The sequence below is a fragment of the Triplophysa rosa genome, linkage group LG10 (assembly GCF_024868665.1).
Source record: "Triplophysa rosa linkage group LG10, Trosa_1v2, whole genome shotgun sequence".
In the NCBI taxonomy this organism is placed as follows: Eukaryota; Metazoa; Chordata; class Actinopteri; order Cypriniformes; family Nemacheilidae; genus Triplophysa; species Triplophysa rosa.
In genome coordinates this window covers 18,320,591-18,337,348 of record NC_079899.1, presented here as the reverse complement: position 1 = coordinate 18,337,348, position 16,758 = coordinate 18,320,591, and the positions used below count along the sequence as shown (strand labels likewise).

General features: G+C 41.2%; 1 protein-coding gene across 6 annotated transcripts in view; it reads left to right on the top strand.

Moving 5' to 3' along the window:
* birc6 (baculoviral IAP repeat containing 6) overlaps positions 1–16,758 on the top strand; it is an 89,052-nt gene that overhangs the window by 49,816 nt on the left and 22,478 nt on the right. For all 6 annotated transcript variants that reach the window (XM_057344843.1, XM_057344840.1, XM_057344839.1 and 3 more), the window contains exons 63-65: positions 310–527; positions 1,827–1,991; positions 2,065–2,230. In XM_057344843.1, coding sequence (XP_057200826.1) covers positions 310–527; positions 1,827–1,991; positions 2,065–2,230 — 549 coding nt within the window. The remainder of the gene's footprint in view (positions 1–309; positions 528–1,826; positions 1,992–2,064; positions 2,231–16,758) is intronic.

The following is a 16,758-nucleotide window of genomic DNA, read 5'->3' as shown; positions in this document are numbered from 1 at the left end:
TATGCCTTGCAGGCAAATCCACATCTCCCCTACAGGAAGCATTGATTTGATTTCTGCATGGTTGGTTCATTGATTCATGTAATTGAGCTTTGATTAGCTGAAACTGGGTATTTCTGTGAATCTGGACTGTTGATTGGTCGGTTGAATGCCTGACATTGATTATCTTATTGGTTAAGAGTATTGGTTAACTTTACATGTAGGCCACATCGTTTGTCCAAAACCAAACACGTTTCTTATCTAGATCTGTGGCTCTCAAGTGCGATGCAATATCACATTTCCTCTCCCATTTTCTTCATTTGTTTCCTCAAGGTCACATCTTGCAGTCTCCCTCGGCTAACGTTCTACCCACGTTGCCTTTCCACGTGCTCCGGTCCTTGTTCAGTTCCACTCCGCTCACCACCGACGACGGGCTGTTGTTGAGACGTATGGCTCTTGAGATCGGTGCCATCCACCTCATCCTGGCCTGTCTGTCTGCCCTCAGCCACCACGCTCCCAGAGTGCCCAGCGGCAGCGCCAACTCCAGCGAGGTCAGAGAACACCCATACAATTCTTTTACCAGTTCTGGATCGTGAATGTTTGGTTTCATTTAAAGCGATGACACTTGACTTTTGCCATTCCTACCTGAAGTACTCATGTCTGTGGTCTCTCTATTTGTAATAATATGAGGAGGTCATGGTGCCAGCCATGCAACTGCTATTGAGATGAATGGGAACACTAATACATGTATGTAGATGGATGTTTCCAGGTATTCTAGACCTCTTGGGTTCTGTTAGTTTGTGAGCAATTGTGCAGAAGCGAGGAAAAGACACTCCTGTAAAGACCTTAATGGAGATGTTTTTGTCTCTCATTGTGTGGCACGTCATTTTATTAATGACCCTGGTAGTCGCTCTATACAGAGTGCTGAAAGACTCTTTATTCAGAACCCTTAACTTAATGAGGACGGGCGGACAGAGAGAACGAGCGCTCATCCAGGTGTAGTACTACATTAGGGGGGAGGGTGTAGAGGAGCTGGGCGGCTCTTTTATTCATTATGTGGTTATGAGGAGGCTCTTTTGGCTGAAATGAAGGTCTCTTCATAAAGGACAACTGCGGCATAATCATAATGAGAAAATAATGAAAAAACGACCATCATCAGACCCTCAATAACGCAGCTAGCGGCTTTCATAGAAATCAATATTCAGCTGGTCGGCCCTCACAGACTGGTTTCATTATTAAAATCAATGTTTGAAATGTAAGTGTTTTAAGATACAAGTGCGTAAAGGGTGCTCTGCGCTGGGCTGTGTGTTTGTGTGGATTTCTAGTTTGGTATGGGTTGGGTTCAGGGATGGGGATTTGAACGGTGGCCAGTGGCTTGTCAGAGCCATAATGAGCGTCCTTGGGGCGGCAGAAGTATTGGCAGAGCAAATATTAAACCCACCTCCTCTCAGCCGGAGAAGAGAACTGCAGTCAACACATATTTATTCGGCTTTCTCTCTCTTTGTTGTTCCTTTCTCTCTTTTTACAGAATTTCTCTCATTCGTTGTTCTTTCATGGCTGTAATGTCGCAGTGCCTTTATTAAAACCAAATTAGTTTGCCTTTAGTGCTGAATTAAATGGCTTTGCAAAAATAGCTGACATCAGAGCTGTGGCGTAGTAAACGTCACACGTTAGGTTGTGCTGGCAGATTCCAATCTGGCTTGCATCGTTTCCCATTCCCTCTTCTATTCCTGTGTCCCTTCTTTGTCTATGAAGTCACGTAACCATGCAAGAGCCCAAACGCAATGGTGGGCTGTAAATGGCTATGCAAACCTCACGGTTGTGTGTATTTGTGTGTGTGTGACTTCCAGCAACAGGTCTCCAGCGGGCATGTTGGTGGTACCACAGAGGAGCAGCAGCTGTACTGGGCTAAAGGAACAGGTTTTGGAACAGGCTCCACAGCATCAGGCTGGGATGTAGAGCAGGCTCTGACCAAACAGCGTCTGGAGGAGGAGCATGTCACCTGTCTCTTACAGGTTGGTGTGTTTGGTTTGTGTATGGAGCCAAGGCTTAGATCTAGATGTCTAATGCTTTGTCTATGTTTGTAAGGTTTTGGCGAGCTACATCAACCCCTCAGGATGCGTGGGTTCAGGTGAGACCCTCTCTGGAGAGGTCAGAGGTCACAGCAGCTCCCTGCTGCCGTCTGTCCTACAGGAACTGCTCAGCCAATCCTGTCTCATCCCTGCCATGTCGTCGTATTTACGCAATGACTCAGGTAGGCATGGCTGTTACATCTATGTGTGCATCACATATACTTAGTGCTCTGTTCTCATTCTATCGTTTTGCTGATTTTAAAAGGAAACAGTTTAAGATGATCTGCAATGATTTGTGTTTATGTTTGTGCGGGAGAGAAAGAGATGCGTTTCAATAATCGTCACCTATTATGTGCTTTGTTGTGTATGGAGACAGCAGGTGGAGCCCATGCCACTTCTGTGTAATCTCTCTCTCTCTCTCTCTCTCTCTCTCTCTCTCTCTCTCGATCAGGACTTCGTTCTCATATTTGCATTGGCATCGATCACATTCCCGCCGGATAGTTGATAAATAACATTAACTTTTTTTAAATGCAAATTTAAAGTACAAAAAATTATAATAAAATAATCAATGACGGTGCCGGTCACATTTTTTGTAGCTCTCATGTTGTAAATAGTTTTTGAAGGTAAAAAATGTAGTGTCTTTATATAATCACATAATACTATTAAATACACTACCGAAATAGGTCCTAACCTGGGAAGCCTTCAAAATGTATTGAAGGATTTTCCATTTATGCTGGACTCCTACTGGCTGCTTTTCATTAATTTTTCCAATCCAAGTCATAATTTCCTACATTGAAACATAAACCTTGAAATTAATATGATTTTTAAGAGCATGAGAAACATTTTTATGAAGTGATCCTAAACGTTTCACCGGTAAAGAACATGAATTGGGAAAATGTTGTGTTGAAGTAGTTTAGGATACCTAACATATGTTACATAATACAGAATATTAATTATCAAAAGGGCTGAATGCCTTTGTGCTGATGTATTTATATCTTCTTGTTTTATGAACATTTAGGATTAAGTTGTAAGAAGTTTGGTAGTTTAGGGCTTTGTTATCTGGGTGAGAGTCTGAAATAACTTCTGCTTGGTTAAAGTTAATTATATTTTGCTGCGTAGCCGAGTTAAGATTATGTCCTGTCTGTTATGAGCCATGAACAAACACTGTTTGTTTTTCCAGTTCCAGACAGCAGAGTGTATTGTGTTTGCGCTCCCTCATACTGTTTTGAGTGTGTGTGCGCCGTGAGTGTTTATTTCTTTTCGGCTTAATTAAATAAGCGCCGATAAAACGATGAGTATAGTAATTAGCCTCAGATATCTGCTTGAGGTTTAACCCGACACACACACTCATCTAACATAGCCTGCAGGGGGAGCTCCTTTGGTCAATCTGAAGAGAACCAACAGAGTAATTAAAAGATGGCGAGGGAGATGTGCGCCTGGTGTTAAGGAGAGCGTGCTTTGTGCCATGAGATTCTGTCTCCGTGGCAGTGAAACAGGAAATGAACGTCTCGGCTCACCCCTGCTGTAATAACGGCCCATCTAGCTGATGAACAGGAGGGAGAAGAGACTAGAGGAGATGGACTACTGCTTCCAAAAAGCATTAAGAAACAGCCAAGGGGCAGATTACATCGAGTACAAGATTAAAGCAGAGAGCTCAGTGTGTGTTTCTGAATGTGGGCGGTAGTGCTGGAAATCTGTCAGGGACCTGGCGATACCATGCAATATCAGTATCTGGGTCATGATATGGTAATTTTTTCAATTTGTAGATATTTAAAACTGTGTTGTGTTGTAGGACAGTGTCACCTCTGGATTGTGATTGGATGACAAACTCACGTCTGTGGGTGCATGTTCTGTATTAAAGTGTATGAAAAAGCCTAGTTGAAAGTTACGCATTACATGATGCTATTATTTCTTACATTTTTAAAGGTATGGATTGCATATTGCATTTCGTACACAGTATTAAATGTGCAATATGTAACTTTTACCTATATATCGCCATCTCCGTTTGGAACATTAAATTGCAGGTTACTTGATCTAGTTCTCTTGAAATGGATTGAAGTCGAGTCATTCTGACACTTGTACCAAAACTCGTAAATGATCAATTATTATAAGCTTACCGTTGCGAATTGAACTTTATGAGACTTTATTTTTTATGTACTCACTCCCAAAAAAGAAATGAACCAAAAAGACAGTATGGCTTGTTCAATCACTTTCTCTGAAAAACTAGCCTAGCTTGTCTCGTTTTGTCTTTTTTAACAACTTGTGTGTTTAACAACAATAATGTGGTTAAATGGCAACAAAAGGTAGTATCTCATTATTTTAACTCTTTCGTTACGATCATCAAAAAAGCAAAGCACCTACATTTATCTTTACTTCATATAATAATAACAGATCTTTTTCAGTGGCCAATTTTATGACACATTTGGTGCTTTGAGTTCATTTTGGACACTGGCTGAAAGGCTTTTATTAAATGTGTGTGTAAAGCAGGGCTGACAGGGTTTAATCATTAAAGGCGGGGTAACCGATTTCCGAATTACGCTTTAGAGTCGGGCCGAGTACCAAAACAACCTTGTAGTCAATCAGCAGTAAGGTGCACAGGACGGACATTAGCCGAGCGCTGACGAAAGCAAAAGATGGGGGTAGGGGTGTGTCTGTTTTGGTGATTTGAACATCAACAACGGCTAAGAGAAATCGGACACCCCGCCTTTAAGTGGTGCAGGTTGGCGAAGTGCTGGTTTGCGTGTAAGCACTCTGTTCTTTCTTTCTGTCTTCTTCCACTTCCTCAATACAGGTCAGGTGTGTTTGATTAGGGTTAGGTCTAAACTCTACAGGACACCGCTCCTCCAGGAGCCGAGTTGACTACTTTTCATTTGTCAAAATGGACGGACGAAGATTTTTCCGTCACTGTTAAAAGAATCGGTCGGTGACGGAAAATATTCGTTTAATACAACCTCTGCTCCTTACTCCCTCCACTTCTTTCTCTTTTTCCCAAGGATAATCTCCCTCTATATCCAAATAACCTCACTGTGACAAGCAGAATCAGTCCAGTCTCGGTGTTAAGTGTTGTGTCTGTGTTGACACATTGTTCTGTGATGAGCAAAAATGCACAGAAAGCTTTTATGATTCATGTCTTTAACTGCTGCGTCACATGTAATGCAATCATCAGTGGAACCATTGACCACAGGACACGCACATATCAACTGCATTACGCGAAAAAAATACTGATTCATGTGTTTAGGACTTGAACATGTCTGAGAGCTGGAGATGAGAGTTTACACTGATCTGAGAGCTGGAGTGGAGGGTTTACACTGTTACGAGAAGTAGTGGGTTTACGTAAATACGGCTGAATGGTGGGGATTTGTGTTTGATGATAAGCCCTGCAGGTACACGCTGATTTACAGCACAGGCCTTTATTACAGCAGTGCCCTGTGGCTTTGGAATTTATCGAGGGACCTGAGACTAAGCGTAAAGCCCTGCTAACATTTCCGCAGGCTGTGTTTTTGGAGCACATTTTAGCATGACGTATGGTTTCTAAACACTCACAGATAGAGAACAAGCATGCATCTATTTCTCACGAAACATCAATCGCATGTGCACACTTTCGGTGAGATTTTGGATTGTTTAGGTGTGTAGATGTGTTTAGAATGCATCCTGAAGCCTCATTCTCATGCATGACACTCCCATAAGCCTTCTCTACTTCTTTTTATCACATGTGACAGCAAACTGACCTCTTCGTGTTCTAGAAGGGCTTAAAAACACCTCCATCACTGCTGGAATGAAGGAGAGAATCCTAGTGACCATCATTCACACCTCGTTCCTCCTCCCCTTTTGCTTTCTGTCGTCGTAGCCTACTCCAGTTGTTTGTTTCACCTGCCTCTCCTTACGGTTTGCTGAGCTGTGCACACATACACAAACCTAGACGTGCAGACGTGCTGACGTGTGCTGGGCAGCAAAAACATGATTGGTCCAACACCAGTCATTCTATAGATGAGGTAAATGGCACTCAAATACTACAAGACATCCTGGTTATAAACATAAATGTTTTCACACACACAAACATTCGACTAACATCGTTCACCAGACAGCTGATAGAATATCGTTTTATTTAAGAGATTCCCTATGACACAGAACATCTAGAATGTAATCGACGATACAAAGGCTTTTCATTTTCACAGAAACGGCCAGAAAACTCACATATATTCGTCTGTTTATCGTCCCTCTGACAGGCAGAAAAAGGGAAGAATTGTAATGAAAAAGAGTAGCGTGTCCACAGATCCAGATGTTTGGGTCCATTATCTTTCGGTCTCATTCTTTTATTTGAATACAAAAATATTTCGTACTTAAAATTTTCTGTTCTTCCATTGTGTTGCACAGTTCTTTCTATTGGTGGATGAGTTGTCCAGTTTGCAAGGAGCCGTTCCATTGGCCTATGAAACTGTGTTTGTCCAACAGTATCTTTCTGTGTACGTGTGTCCTTGTAGTTAAAGCCAGGCAGTATTTCCCGTTTCCGGGGAAGCGTAATGTCCCGTGCCCCATGACCACCACGTCCTGTAAGTTTATGAATCTGTCGTACCCGAAATCATCGACCAGAGATGTGTATTTGTGTTGTATAGTCCTCTGTCTGAATGTAACACATTAATATATTCCGCCCCTCTGAGTTGTTTAGCATCGGGGTCAGAGGTCAAAAGTAGCATCAGTCTCCCCATCCACAGCAGCCTAGTGTCATCTTCCAAGTTCCTGTCTGTCAGACATTGACCCCTCTGTCATACCTCTGTCCCACCGCGTGATCCTCCTCCTCACAGGGTGGTGTAGATGTAAACAAACACGATGACGAAGAGGTTCAGGAAGGTGCCGATGATCCCCAGAAGGGCCAAGATGGACTCCTCTCGCTCCTCTTTACCCTCTTGCGCCCGAACCTCCTCTATACTGACAGTGGTTGTCCCCATTCTGACCACACACCTCTGTCTCCAGGGTGCTTATCTGTGGAGAAACGAGAGATGTGAAAAACATGAAGGGACTCGTTGGATAAGACTCTAAACCGTTCACTCGAGAGTTTCCTCTCTCCCGGCTGTGTGTGTGGAGTAATGAACACAAAAGAGGATGTCTCCCCCCTTCGTGATGGATTCCCCCCTCAGAAAATGATATTTCCCTGCGGAGCCGCTACAACGGGCGACTCTCGGGATGATTTACTGTTCGTTTTAAGCCTTCTCACTTGCTGTTCGCCTCTGCCAAGCACACTAAATTATTTTTCTCTTCTCACCCCCTCGTCCTCGCAGAACGCTGTCTTTCAAACGACGTGCGTGGTTCCTTTAGCGCACACGCACACTGTAAAGGGGTTTTACATTCATTGGGTCACACACAAGCATGCACGTCCGTGCTTCTGAGATGCAAGAACATCTATAAGCAGCTTGGGGCCAAATGTGGAGCTCGACTCTAGAACGGAACGTATAGTGAACAGCGGTGGATGAGCTCCGTAAAGTAGGTAGACAGACGGCGATAAAAATACAGGATTGTTGGAGAGAACGAAAGACGGAAATGGTCAAATACAGCAAAAGAAACAGGGATGTCTTACCCTACGGCTTGGGAGATCTGGGGGAAGATCCAGCATGCTGTGGGCTCATCACAAGAGAGGCATATCTGGGCTGGCGGCAACATGAGGGCCAGCTGGCCAAACGTCCGACTTTCCGAAAGTGTAAAGAAGAGAAAAAAGAAATTGAGAGGTGGAGAGAAAGAGAAATAAAGAGTAGGTCTACAACAGCATCTCTTTGAGCCGTTTGCGTTACGCAGACAACAATCTGTCCCCAACGTCCCTCCCCTTCTCTCGCTCTCTTTCGCTGGTTCGTTCTCTCTCTCCGCTGGCTTGCTCTCGTTCTTTCTGTGTCAGTATTCCAGCTTCCTTATGTATCACCAGCCTGTAGAAGCCCGTCCTTTTGTTCCCCGCTCATTCAGTCCTCTTTCAGCCGTTGTTTATTTTTTCATTCTCTGCTTGAACGCATCACACCTTCCGTTAAAGGGGGCTTTGAGAAATCCGCTCTTGTCTCGCTCACTCTCTCCTTTGACCAAAAGCCCCCTTTTGGAAATCACTCTCCGCTTCTGTTTCCCCTCCTTTCTCACGTCCCCTCCCTCTTTCTCTCCTCCCCACACACGCTGGCTGTCACACACTCTCGTTCTCTCCCGTGACTCTTGTCTATCCTGACCCTCTTAGCGTTCGAGGCTCCTCAGCATTTGTAACAAACACTCATCCCCCACCCTACCGCTCCTTTTCGTTCTCTTTTATCCGTGGGTGTGGAAGCGGTACAGATGTGGCCAAACGCCTCCGGTTCGAGGCTGGCTACGAGAGCGGAGACCTGCAGCGCGAGCTTCCCACCTTGCCGTTCGCTGTCCGTAGCCAATGGCAGCCGTGTGGTTATAGGTCCCGTCTCGGAGCCTGAGAGCAGCGTGTATTGCATAACCAAACAGAGCGGCTGGTAACCGCGGAAACAGAGGGAGCGAGGAAGATCGGGAGGGTGGGCGTGAGGAGGCTCACATGTCAAATGTCTTTATTGCCAGGAACAACGTAGAGCTACAGAGAGAGATGTGAAGTATCTATTTGGAGGGCGAAATTCACTTGGAGAGGAAGATGAGGTCGAGGGGGGAAATGGTGGCAAAATTCACATCTGACTGACATCTGAATTTATTGATGTAAAATCTGTCCGATTTTTTTGATAATTCAGTTTTTGTGTGCTCTTCAGGAATCACACAATGTCTTGACAGTGAAAATCATCTGCATTATGAACATCCAGCTCTTTGGATGTTTTTTAACCTTTTTTTACCATTTTAATTGAGTGTGATTGTCAAGAAAGGGCCCGAGTTAATGTGTAGAGGAGGAGGTGACGTTGGACTTGAACCTGCACTGTCCACATCAGCACCAAAGCTCAATGTTTCCAAGTTTTTTCACTAACTCCAGCTTTTTCTTTCAATTACTCGAACTTCAGAATTGCGCAGATTTTATGTAAATAATTGATTTCATAGGATTGTTTTATTTATAACTTTCACATTTGTCCCTGGACTTTCATTATATAGAAAAGATTGTCTTTATAACTAGCTTTTAATGCTGACAGTTTTGAAACCGTAGTAGCATTTTATTTCCCATAGTCCTTGTCTGCACTCCAAACTCAAGCTTCCATGAACACGGTGTGTGTGTCCCAATACACTGACTCACTCTGACCCCTGAGGAATATGATTCTTGTTTCCTTACTCACCATTAGTGCTCACGATGGACATAAAATGCACCGCGAGCTCCCCTCCTCATCCTCTCGTACATCTGACCGTTCCTTTTCCCCAGCTTTTTATCAGCCTTTTTCTGGCTTTCTGTCCATTGGAGTGTGTTAATAAACTATCAACCTCATTGTCCACATTAACATTTTAATAGAGGGGGGCAGAACAGTGCCTGTTTACACTATTTCCCTGCCACATCCAGTCCGATAAAATCATATAACAGTATTATGTGCCACATAAATACGTTGGTTTACTTTCAGCACCCCTCGGACCAAAGCAGAGCCGGATCAATTATTTACCGTTTCAATCTTAAATAATCCTGACCTCCAGGTGAATGCACAGTTACAGGAGGTCAATATAAGGGCCGTGTCTTTAGGTGTCAAAGTTGGAGAGAAAAAACGTACCTGATAGGAAGTAGTTGTAGGTTGTTTGTAGGATTTTAAAGTCAACATGGAACCTTGTAATTTGTGATTTTTCACTTCTGGGTCTGTTTTTTTTTATGAAATGTAAGGGTCTATTTCAGGTTACCTTTTGTATTTTGGTCTCTGTTTTTGATTTGTGTGTGTGCGTTGCGTGTGTGTGTTAAAGGAGTTGACCGTTGTATTACCTTTTAGCATGTACTTTTGGGAAAAGGGCAAGAAACATCATCTTGGCAAAATAAGAGACCATTCCACATTTTTATTTAATCGGCTTTGCTAGGTGTATTGTGGCCATTTTTAGTCCAGTGTCTCATTTCAACTAAATCAAACCTCAGGAGTGACAAAGTCCTCCAACGGCAATGTGAAAGACTGACAACATGACCAGGCACATGAAAACTGATCAAAATCAAGGATATCACATAAAAAATAATGATTGAACTTATCCTAAATACATGTGCACATATTACTGTTGTATTGCTAAAAAGTGAATATGAACTTGTTTTCTTTTCAGTATTTGAGGTCTGAAAAAATACAGAGCATCTTTTCTTTTGGCCTGTTTCTCGTTTTCTTTTTCTGAAAATAAATGCAAATAGACACAATATATTATACTTTGAAAATTGGGAGAAATATTGTTAGTACTTCACAGAATGAAACAAAAAGTATCATTTTACAGGGCACTAGACTAACACTTGAGAGAGGTGGCTCTGCTGCTACTGATAGATTAGTGAATGGTTGAAGGAGGAGAGACGAAAATGAGTGACTGAATGTGCGCCTTATAAATTTATAATACGCAAAAATTATATATTGATCAGTTTGGCAGTCGCACCAGTGCGACATTTAAGAAAAACTTGTCGCACTGGCAGTTAAAATAGTCTCAAAATGAGTTTTACCTGAACACATAGGCCTACCTATAAATAGTAAATTCAGAAAAACTGAAATCATTTTGAAATGGCCTCTTAATCACCTTCAGGTCTAGCTGCTGCACGTGTTCCTCTGACATCTGATCCAGAGTCAGCCTGAACTGAAGAGTCTAGCAAGCTCTTGCCCTTTTACCCCAATTTACTCTAACTTTGTTATGCGAGTGTGACAGAATGCCTCATCATTCCCTCAATAATTAGTATCGGCACATTTCAGTCACCATAATGTGCGGAAATTATCTCACAGGCCAATTAAATGAAATTATCATGTGGGCGAATTCCTTCGGTCCCGGGTTCCCAGCGCCGTGCCAGAACATTTCGAACGGATCACACTCACCCCGCCGGGTTAGAAGCCATGAAGAAATCGGCAGGATTTTTTTCCCTCCGCTCTAAGTGGAGTTCCTTGTCAGTAAGGCGTTGTTTATATTCATTTGTTTGTTTGTAATTTTCTCTCTGTGGAGCTGTGGATCATATAATCATCAGGCTGACAGCCGGTGGTGGGCGATTATGGAGCGATCTCATTACTGTACGTGTGTGTGACCGTAATATAATGACAGTGCGAGGAGAGGAGCGTATTGTGCTGACTCCTGGATCTGCTTGTGTGTTCTGATATTGATCCTTTATTAGCATTTGATTTAAATTGCTTAAGACTTTTCTGCTCTGTGATGTGCCTGGAGTCAGAGCTTTAACCTAAACTTTACAAAGAATGATGACGATTCTGGATTTTGGAACCTTGTTCAACAAACAAGAAATTTGAAAAACTCTTCTTACGTTTTTTAACAGTCAACTTGATTTGAACAATTTACAAAATAACAAATATATGAAAAATGTACCAATTTTTACCCACCTTTTCTTGTCTCGAAGTAAACAATGAAATGGACCTTTTTTAGCCTTTATATCATTTTTTTCTGTTTACTTGAACTTTTTTATTGAAGCAATCTTAGTGTCAGGGAATGTTGGTGTACATGGTCATTTCACATTCACTTTAATTGTGAATTTGTTGTGTATTTTATTACTTAAATATTTTTTAATTGAACATTTTGTTCTTTAATGTCATCCACTGGTGTTTTGTGGCTCTTTTTTAAAGTATCGATTTAGGCACCGTTTAGGCATCGGTACCGTTTTAAAAGTATCGATGTGGCACCGGTATCAGAAAAAACCCAAACGATACCCAACCCTACGCTCTTGTCATGAGAAGATATTTTTTAAAGTTTTGTTGACCGGACAGCGATGGCAGCCATTCACTTGCATTGGTTTTGTGTCCATACAATTGAAGTCAATGGCTGCCTCCACTGTTCGGTTGTCATCATTCTTCAAAATATCTTCTTTTGTGTTCTGCAGAAGAAAGTCATACAGGTTTGAAATGACAAGAGGGTGAGTAAATGATGACAGAATTTTCATTTTGGGGTGAACGATCCCTTTAAACAATCTGCCGATAGTGTACAAAATTACTTTTATCAAACACATTAACATAGACTCCAGATTTACACACTTTTATAGTGTACAGCAGCACTAACTATTATCTGGGCCTAATAAAGCCAAAAATTATTCTTGTGTATTATTTTTACTAGTGCAGTTGCAGTTTGAAATGTCACTGCATTGCCAGTCTTTAGTTTTGCATAGGTTTTTCTACATGTACATACAGGGGCCTTTGAAAAACAGCATTTGATGGTATAATGCAGACCTTGAGCAAGGTTCTGCTGAGACTCACAGAAATGGACAGTGGTGAATTGGGTCAGCCCTGACAAGCTTTTCAAACCTGCCGCAACATCCTGCAGGATGTGTCCGCACTCCCTCCATCAGACGGAAAAATTGAAAAGAGTGAGTGATGGCCCGGAAACCCTCTAATGGATGTGTGTGAACTCATCCGATGAAAGTTCATGTTTTTGCATTTTTCCTCAAAATTTCCACTGCTATCATCCAAGAAGTTTAAACTTTAAAGCAGTGGTCGCCAACCCGTCGATCGCGATCGATTGGTCGATCTTTGAGACGTTACTTGTCGATCCCCGAAAGTAGGCTAATACGAAAATGGAGAGACAAATATATTGTGCCTGATCAATGTCCAGTTCTGCAAGCGCATCTCTCTTTCTCTTCATTCAGTGGTTGTATGTTTTTAAGTTCTGCATTAATCTTTTCATGGCTGTATAAATAATGATTCCCTGGCCTGCGTGAGTTTTTAATGCGACCGTTATCATTAATCACATTTCATTGTGATGCGCGACTGCGCGTGATCGCTCTTCAGTGTTTCTAATGTCGGTGGTCAGTGATCAAACGCAAAATGAGACTCGCCATGCACTGGCGTAACTGTCATTTGGAGGTCACTATACTGTTGCGTTGCATTACACTTAAAAACAGTTTATTCATATGACATAAAAATGTCACTTGTTCGTTGGCGTTTTTGTGCTTTTACACTGGATGCGCAAGCAAGCGCTGCGGTTTCATACTGTCCGCGTATCTGGAATCGCGGCTCTCTGTCTTCAGCGAATGTAACTTACGAGTGTGAGCAACGGGATATGGTGAGAAAGCGTCGCATTTGAATGTTGAGTTTGTCTGAAAGACAACATCGGTCTATTCACAAAGTTGTAATAGTGAATGATCCGCGGGTCTGTCAGTGATGGTAAACTGCACCAGTACTATCTCATGCGGGAGATGACATCTCCTGCTGATATCCTATTTATGTTTTCAATTAGCCTAATATGATAGCCCATTCCATACTACTACCTTTAGCTATTTTATGAAACAGATACTTATTACCAAGACATTATTAGACGGGTAAAAGTAAATAGATAAATGATTTAAAATAAATAATTAACGTTGTTGTTATTATTAGGGCCTATTTATAACATTTCCATCTATATGATGTATTTACTTAATAAAAGTAAACTAAATAAATGCATCATAAAGAACAAATCTTTATACAGTAAATACCTAAATAATTAGGGTCTTGTTAAACTTATTCTAAACCTCGTTTTAATGTCAAGTTGTCATGTATGAATTAAAGTCCTTGAACTGGTGTTTAAATTGGTGTTTTTCACCTCATTATGGCACACTGAAAGTGGCAACTCTACATGTTACAGAGTTTGCTTAGTTGCATCTGAAAAGTGGAACAAAGAATTTCAGGTAATTCAAATAGACCCACAATTATAGACTAAATAAAAGGCCTCAAGCAGGAGGTTCAATCTGGGCTGTTTTTATTTTCAACTTTTTGAATGGTAGATCTTGCCTTTCAACAATTCTGACGTCGGGGATCTTAGGCTCAAAAAGGTTGGTGACCACTGCTTTAAAGGGATACTCACCCTCAAGTTGTTCCAAACCTGTAAAAAATTATTTGTTCTGTTAAACACAAAGAAAGATATTTAGAAGAATGTTAGCCACTTAGATTTCTGGGATAGTCAAAAAATGGTAGTCAAAGGTGTCCCAGAACTGTTTGTTTTGCTAAATTCTTCAAAATATATATTTTTGTGTTTAACAGAACAAAAAATAAATACAATCATTTTTTTCTACTATAGTAGTCAATGGTGCCCCAAAAAATCTCAGTTGCTAACATTCATCCAAATATTTTTCAACAGGACAAAGCAATTTACACAGGTTTGGAACAACTTGAGGTTGAGTAATTCATGACAGAATTTTCATTCATATCCCTTTATGAGAGTTTGTGTGCCGGGTTTAACTCAAATTATTGTTCTCTTATGGTTTTTTTTCAAGTGTTTCATCGCTTAAGTCTCATTAAGATGTTTGTAGTGTAGGTGTGTGCACTGATAACATTCAGTCTTTGTTTCTTCTCTGCTGTAATGTATTAATATATTGCATTTTGCTCATTTGAACAGGTGCCCTTTGTGAAGTTATATTCTTCTATTTCTGACAGCGAGTGTGCCCACACGAAATGCCAAACGCCAGTCAGAGGGCCTGTCAAAATTAATTATGCCCTCCTGTATAAGGAGAGAGAGATAGATACTCCCTCTTTACCTGGGTGGGGACACAGGAGCTAAATTGGATGAAGGAATCTGAGCGGAGGAGTGTAGAGTAGAATGGGAGGACAGGAAAGGTCATTAAAACGAAGACGTCACAGAGTGACTGGGCCTCGGGATTATTTTAGCTTTGTTAGTCTTCTGTTGGGTTTGGTGTAAGATCTTGGCTTTAAGGTTTTTTGTGTACAACAGGTTTCTGTCAACTTATTTGATTTGATGTGAATGACAATGAGGACAGTAATCTACATGGAATCCAAGAATCAATTCACATTTCTCCTCTGTCATCTCTTTATCAACATAGGACTTGTTTGCCTATAAAATGATTTTCCATTTCAGTTTGTCACTGAACATCTTTATTTTTCACCATCTAATCAATTTCCAAGGGACAAACTGATGTACCATTACATTTACATTTACGCATTTGGCAGACGCTTTTATCCAAAGCGACTTACATTGCATGGCACTATACATTTGTATCTAAGTATGTGCAATCGAACCCATGATTTTGGTGTTGCTAGCGCCATGCTCTAACCACTGAGCTACAGGAAACCACCCTACATGTTAAATAATATTTTGTCACGAATTGTAATTGTTAATTTGTAACAGTTGTACAATTGGGTGTACAATTGTAAACCCATTACGAGTTTAGAGGGTTGGGAACATGGTTGATTTGAAATATGTTGGCCTGATTTTAATTTTTTATTTTTTTTAGTTCGTTGTTTGGGCAAATAAACCAACAAATAAAAAACTTTAGAAAGCAAACTGTTAATAATATATTTTATAAAAAAAAATATATATATATATATTCTAGTCAAAAGTGTGATGTATTTATACCTATAATATAAAATATATTTTTATATTTTTGACTGAACAATAAACGGATACACAAAACTGATTGCATTTTTAATTCACATCAAGTTAAAGACATGGTCTACTCTGACAGAAGTCTATTAAAAGATGTGCCAGAATGGTTTCATGCCTGCCGATCAGTCAGCGGTCCAAAATCCCGCCCACTTCACAAAACTGAAACAGTGTCATTATAGTTCTTGAGAAACTGAATCCCCGTCAGTCGAGAGAAACTCTCTGATTGATTTAGTGGCCTTAAATGTTGCTGAAAAAAAAGAATGCGCTTTGTTATCCTTCCGTTAGCTGAAGGTTTTATAGCAGCCCGCCGACAAGGAAAATTACAGCCCTGTGGTGGTCGCCATTGGCTCAATCAAACATCCTCGTGCATAAACAGCCACCACCGGTGAGCTTCCCCCAGCTACAAGATTATGTCACAGAAAATTACAGCTTTTCGCCCTGACACTTGTGAACGCGACTGTACACAAACGTCTGGAAGGGTGCCACTTTCTCATGAGGATGTTCTGGCATGACCACAATTATATAGTCTGGGCACCAGAGTGTCTGCTGGCTGACTTTTCCTGTTTAACTCTGAGTGCCACAGACAGCACCTTTAATGTCTGAAATCAGGGGGATCGAATCCAAAGAGGATTTTGAAGCCCGGGTGTCGGGTTGGTTCTGTGATGCAGAATAGATGGAGATGCTCAGGTCTTGTCAGACTAGACTTGTTTGATGTACTGCTTGATCTATAGTAGTGCAACTCAGAACTGGCGCTGCTGTCCGTCTGAAACGTTGTATCTTTTAATTTTTTGACCTAAATCATTATTAATAGTGACCCCTTATGTTTGTAACTGGGTTTTGTGAATATCTAACTAATAAAAAGCATAAAGTATTTGTCAACTTTGACAACACAGTATTTAAGTCTTTTTTCCATTTACTGGAAAACAGCAAATTTGGACATCAAAGGTTTTAGGACAGCGACGATAGACATTTCAAGAGGCGAGTTGATGATTTTTGTTGTTGGATGTTGGGTTTCATGATGTGGTTTTAAATTTGAGTTGCAAGGATTGTATGGTTAAAAAATATGTTAGCTGTGAGACATGCATTCCCATTACCAACAGATAAAAGTTTTCTGTTACATGAAATATATATTTTTTATTATACAGCCTAGTAATCTAGATCAACTTTCCAGCATCCCTAACACTCATCAAATCAGCTGCACATTTCTTTACAGTGAGTGCATGTATCTGGAGATTGGATCAGTCTCCTGAGTGCCGTGGTCAGGGTTTGTGCCACAGTCTCAGTG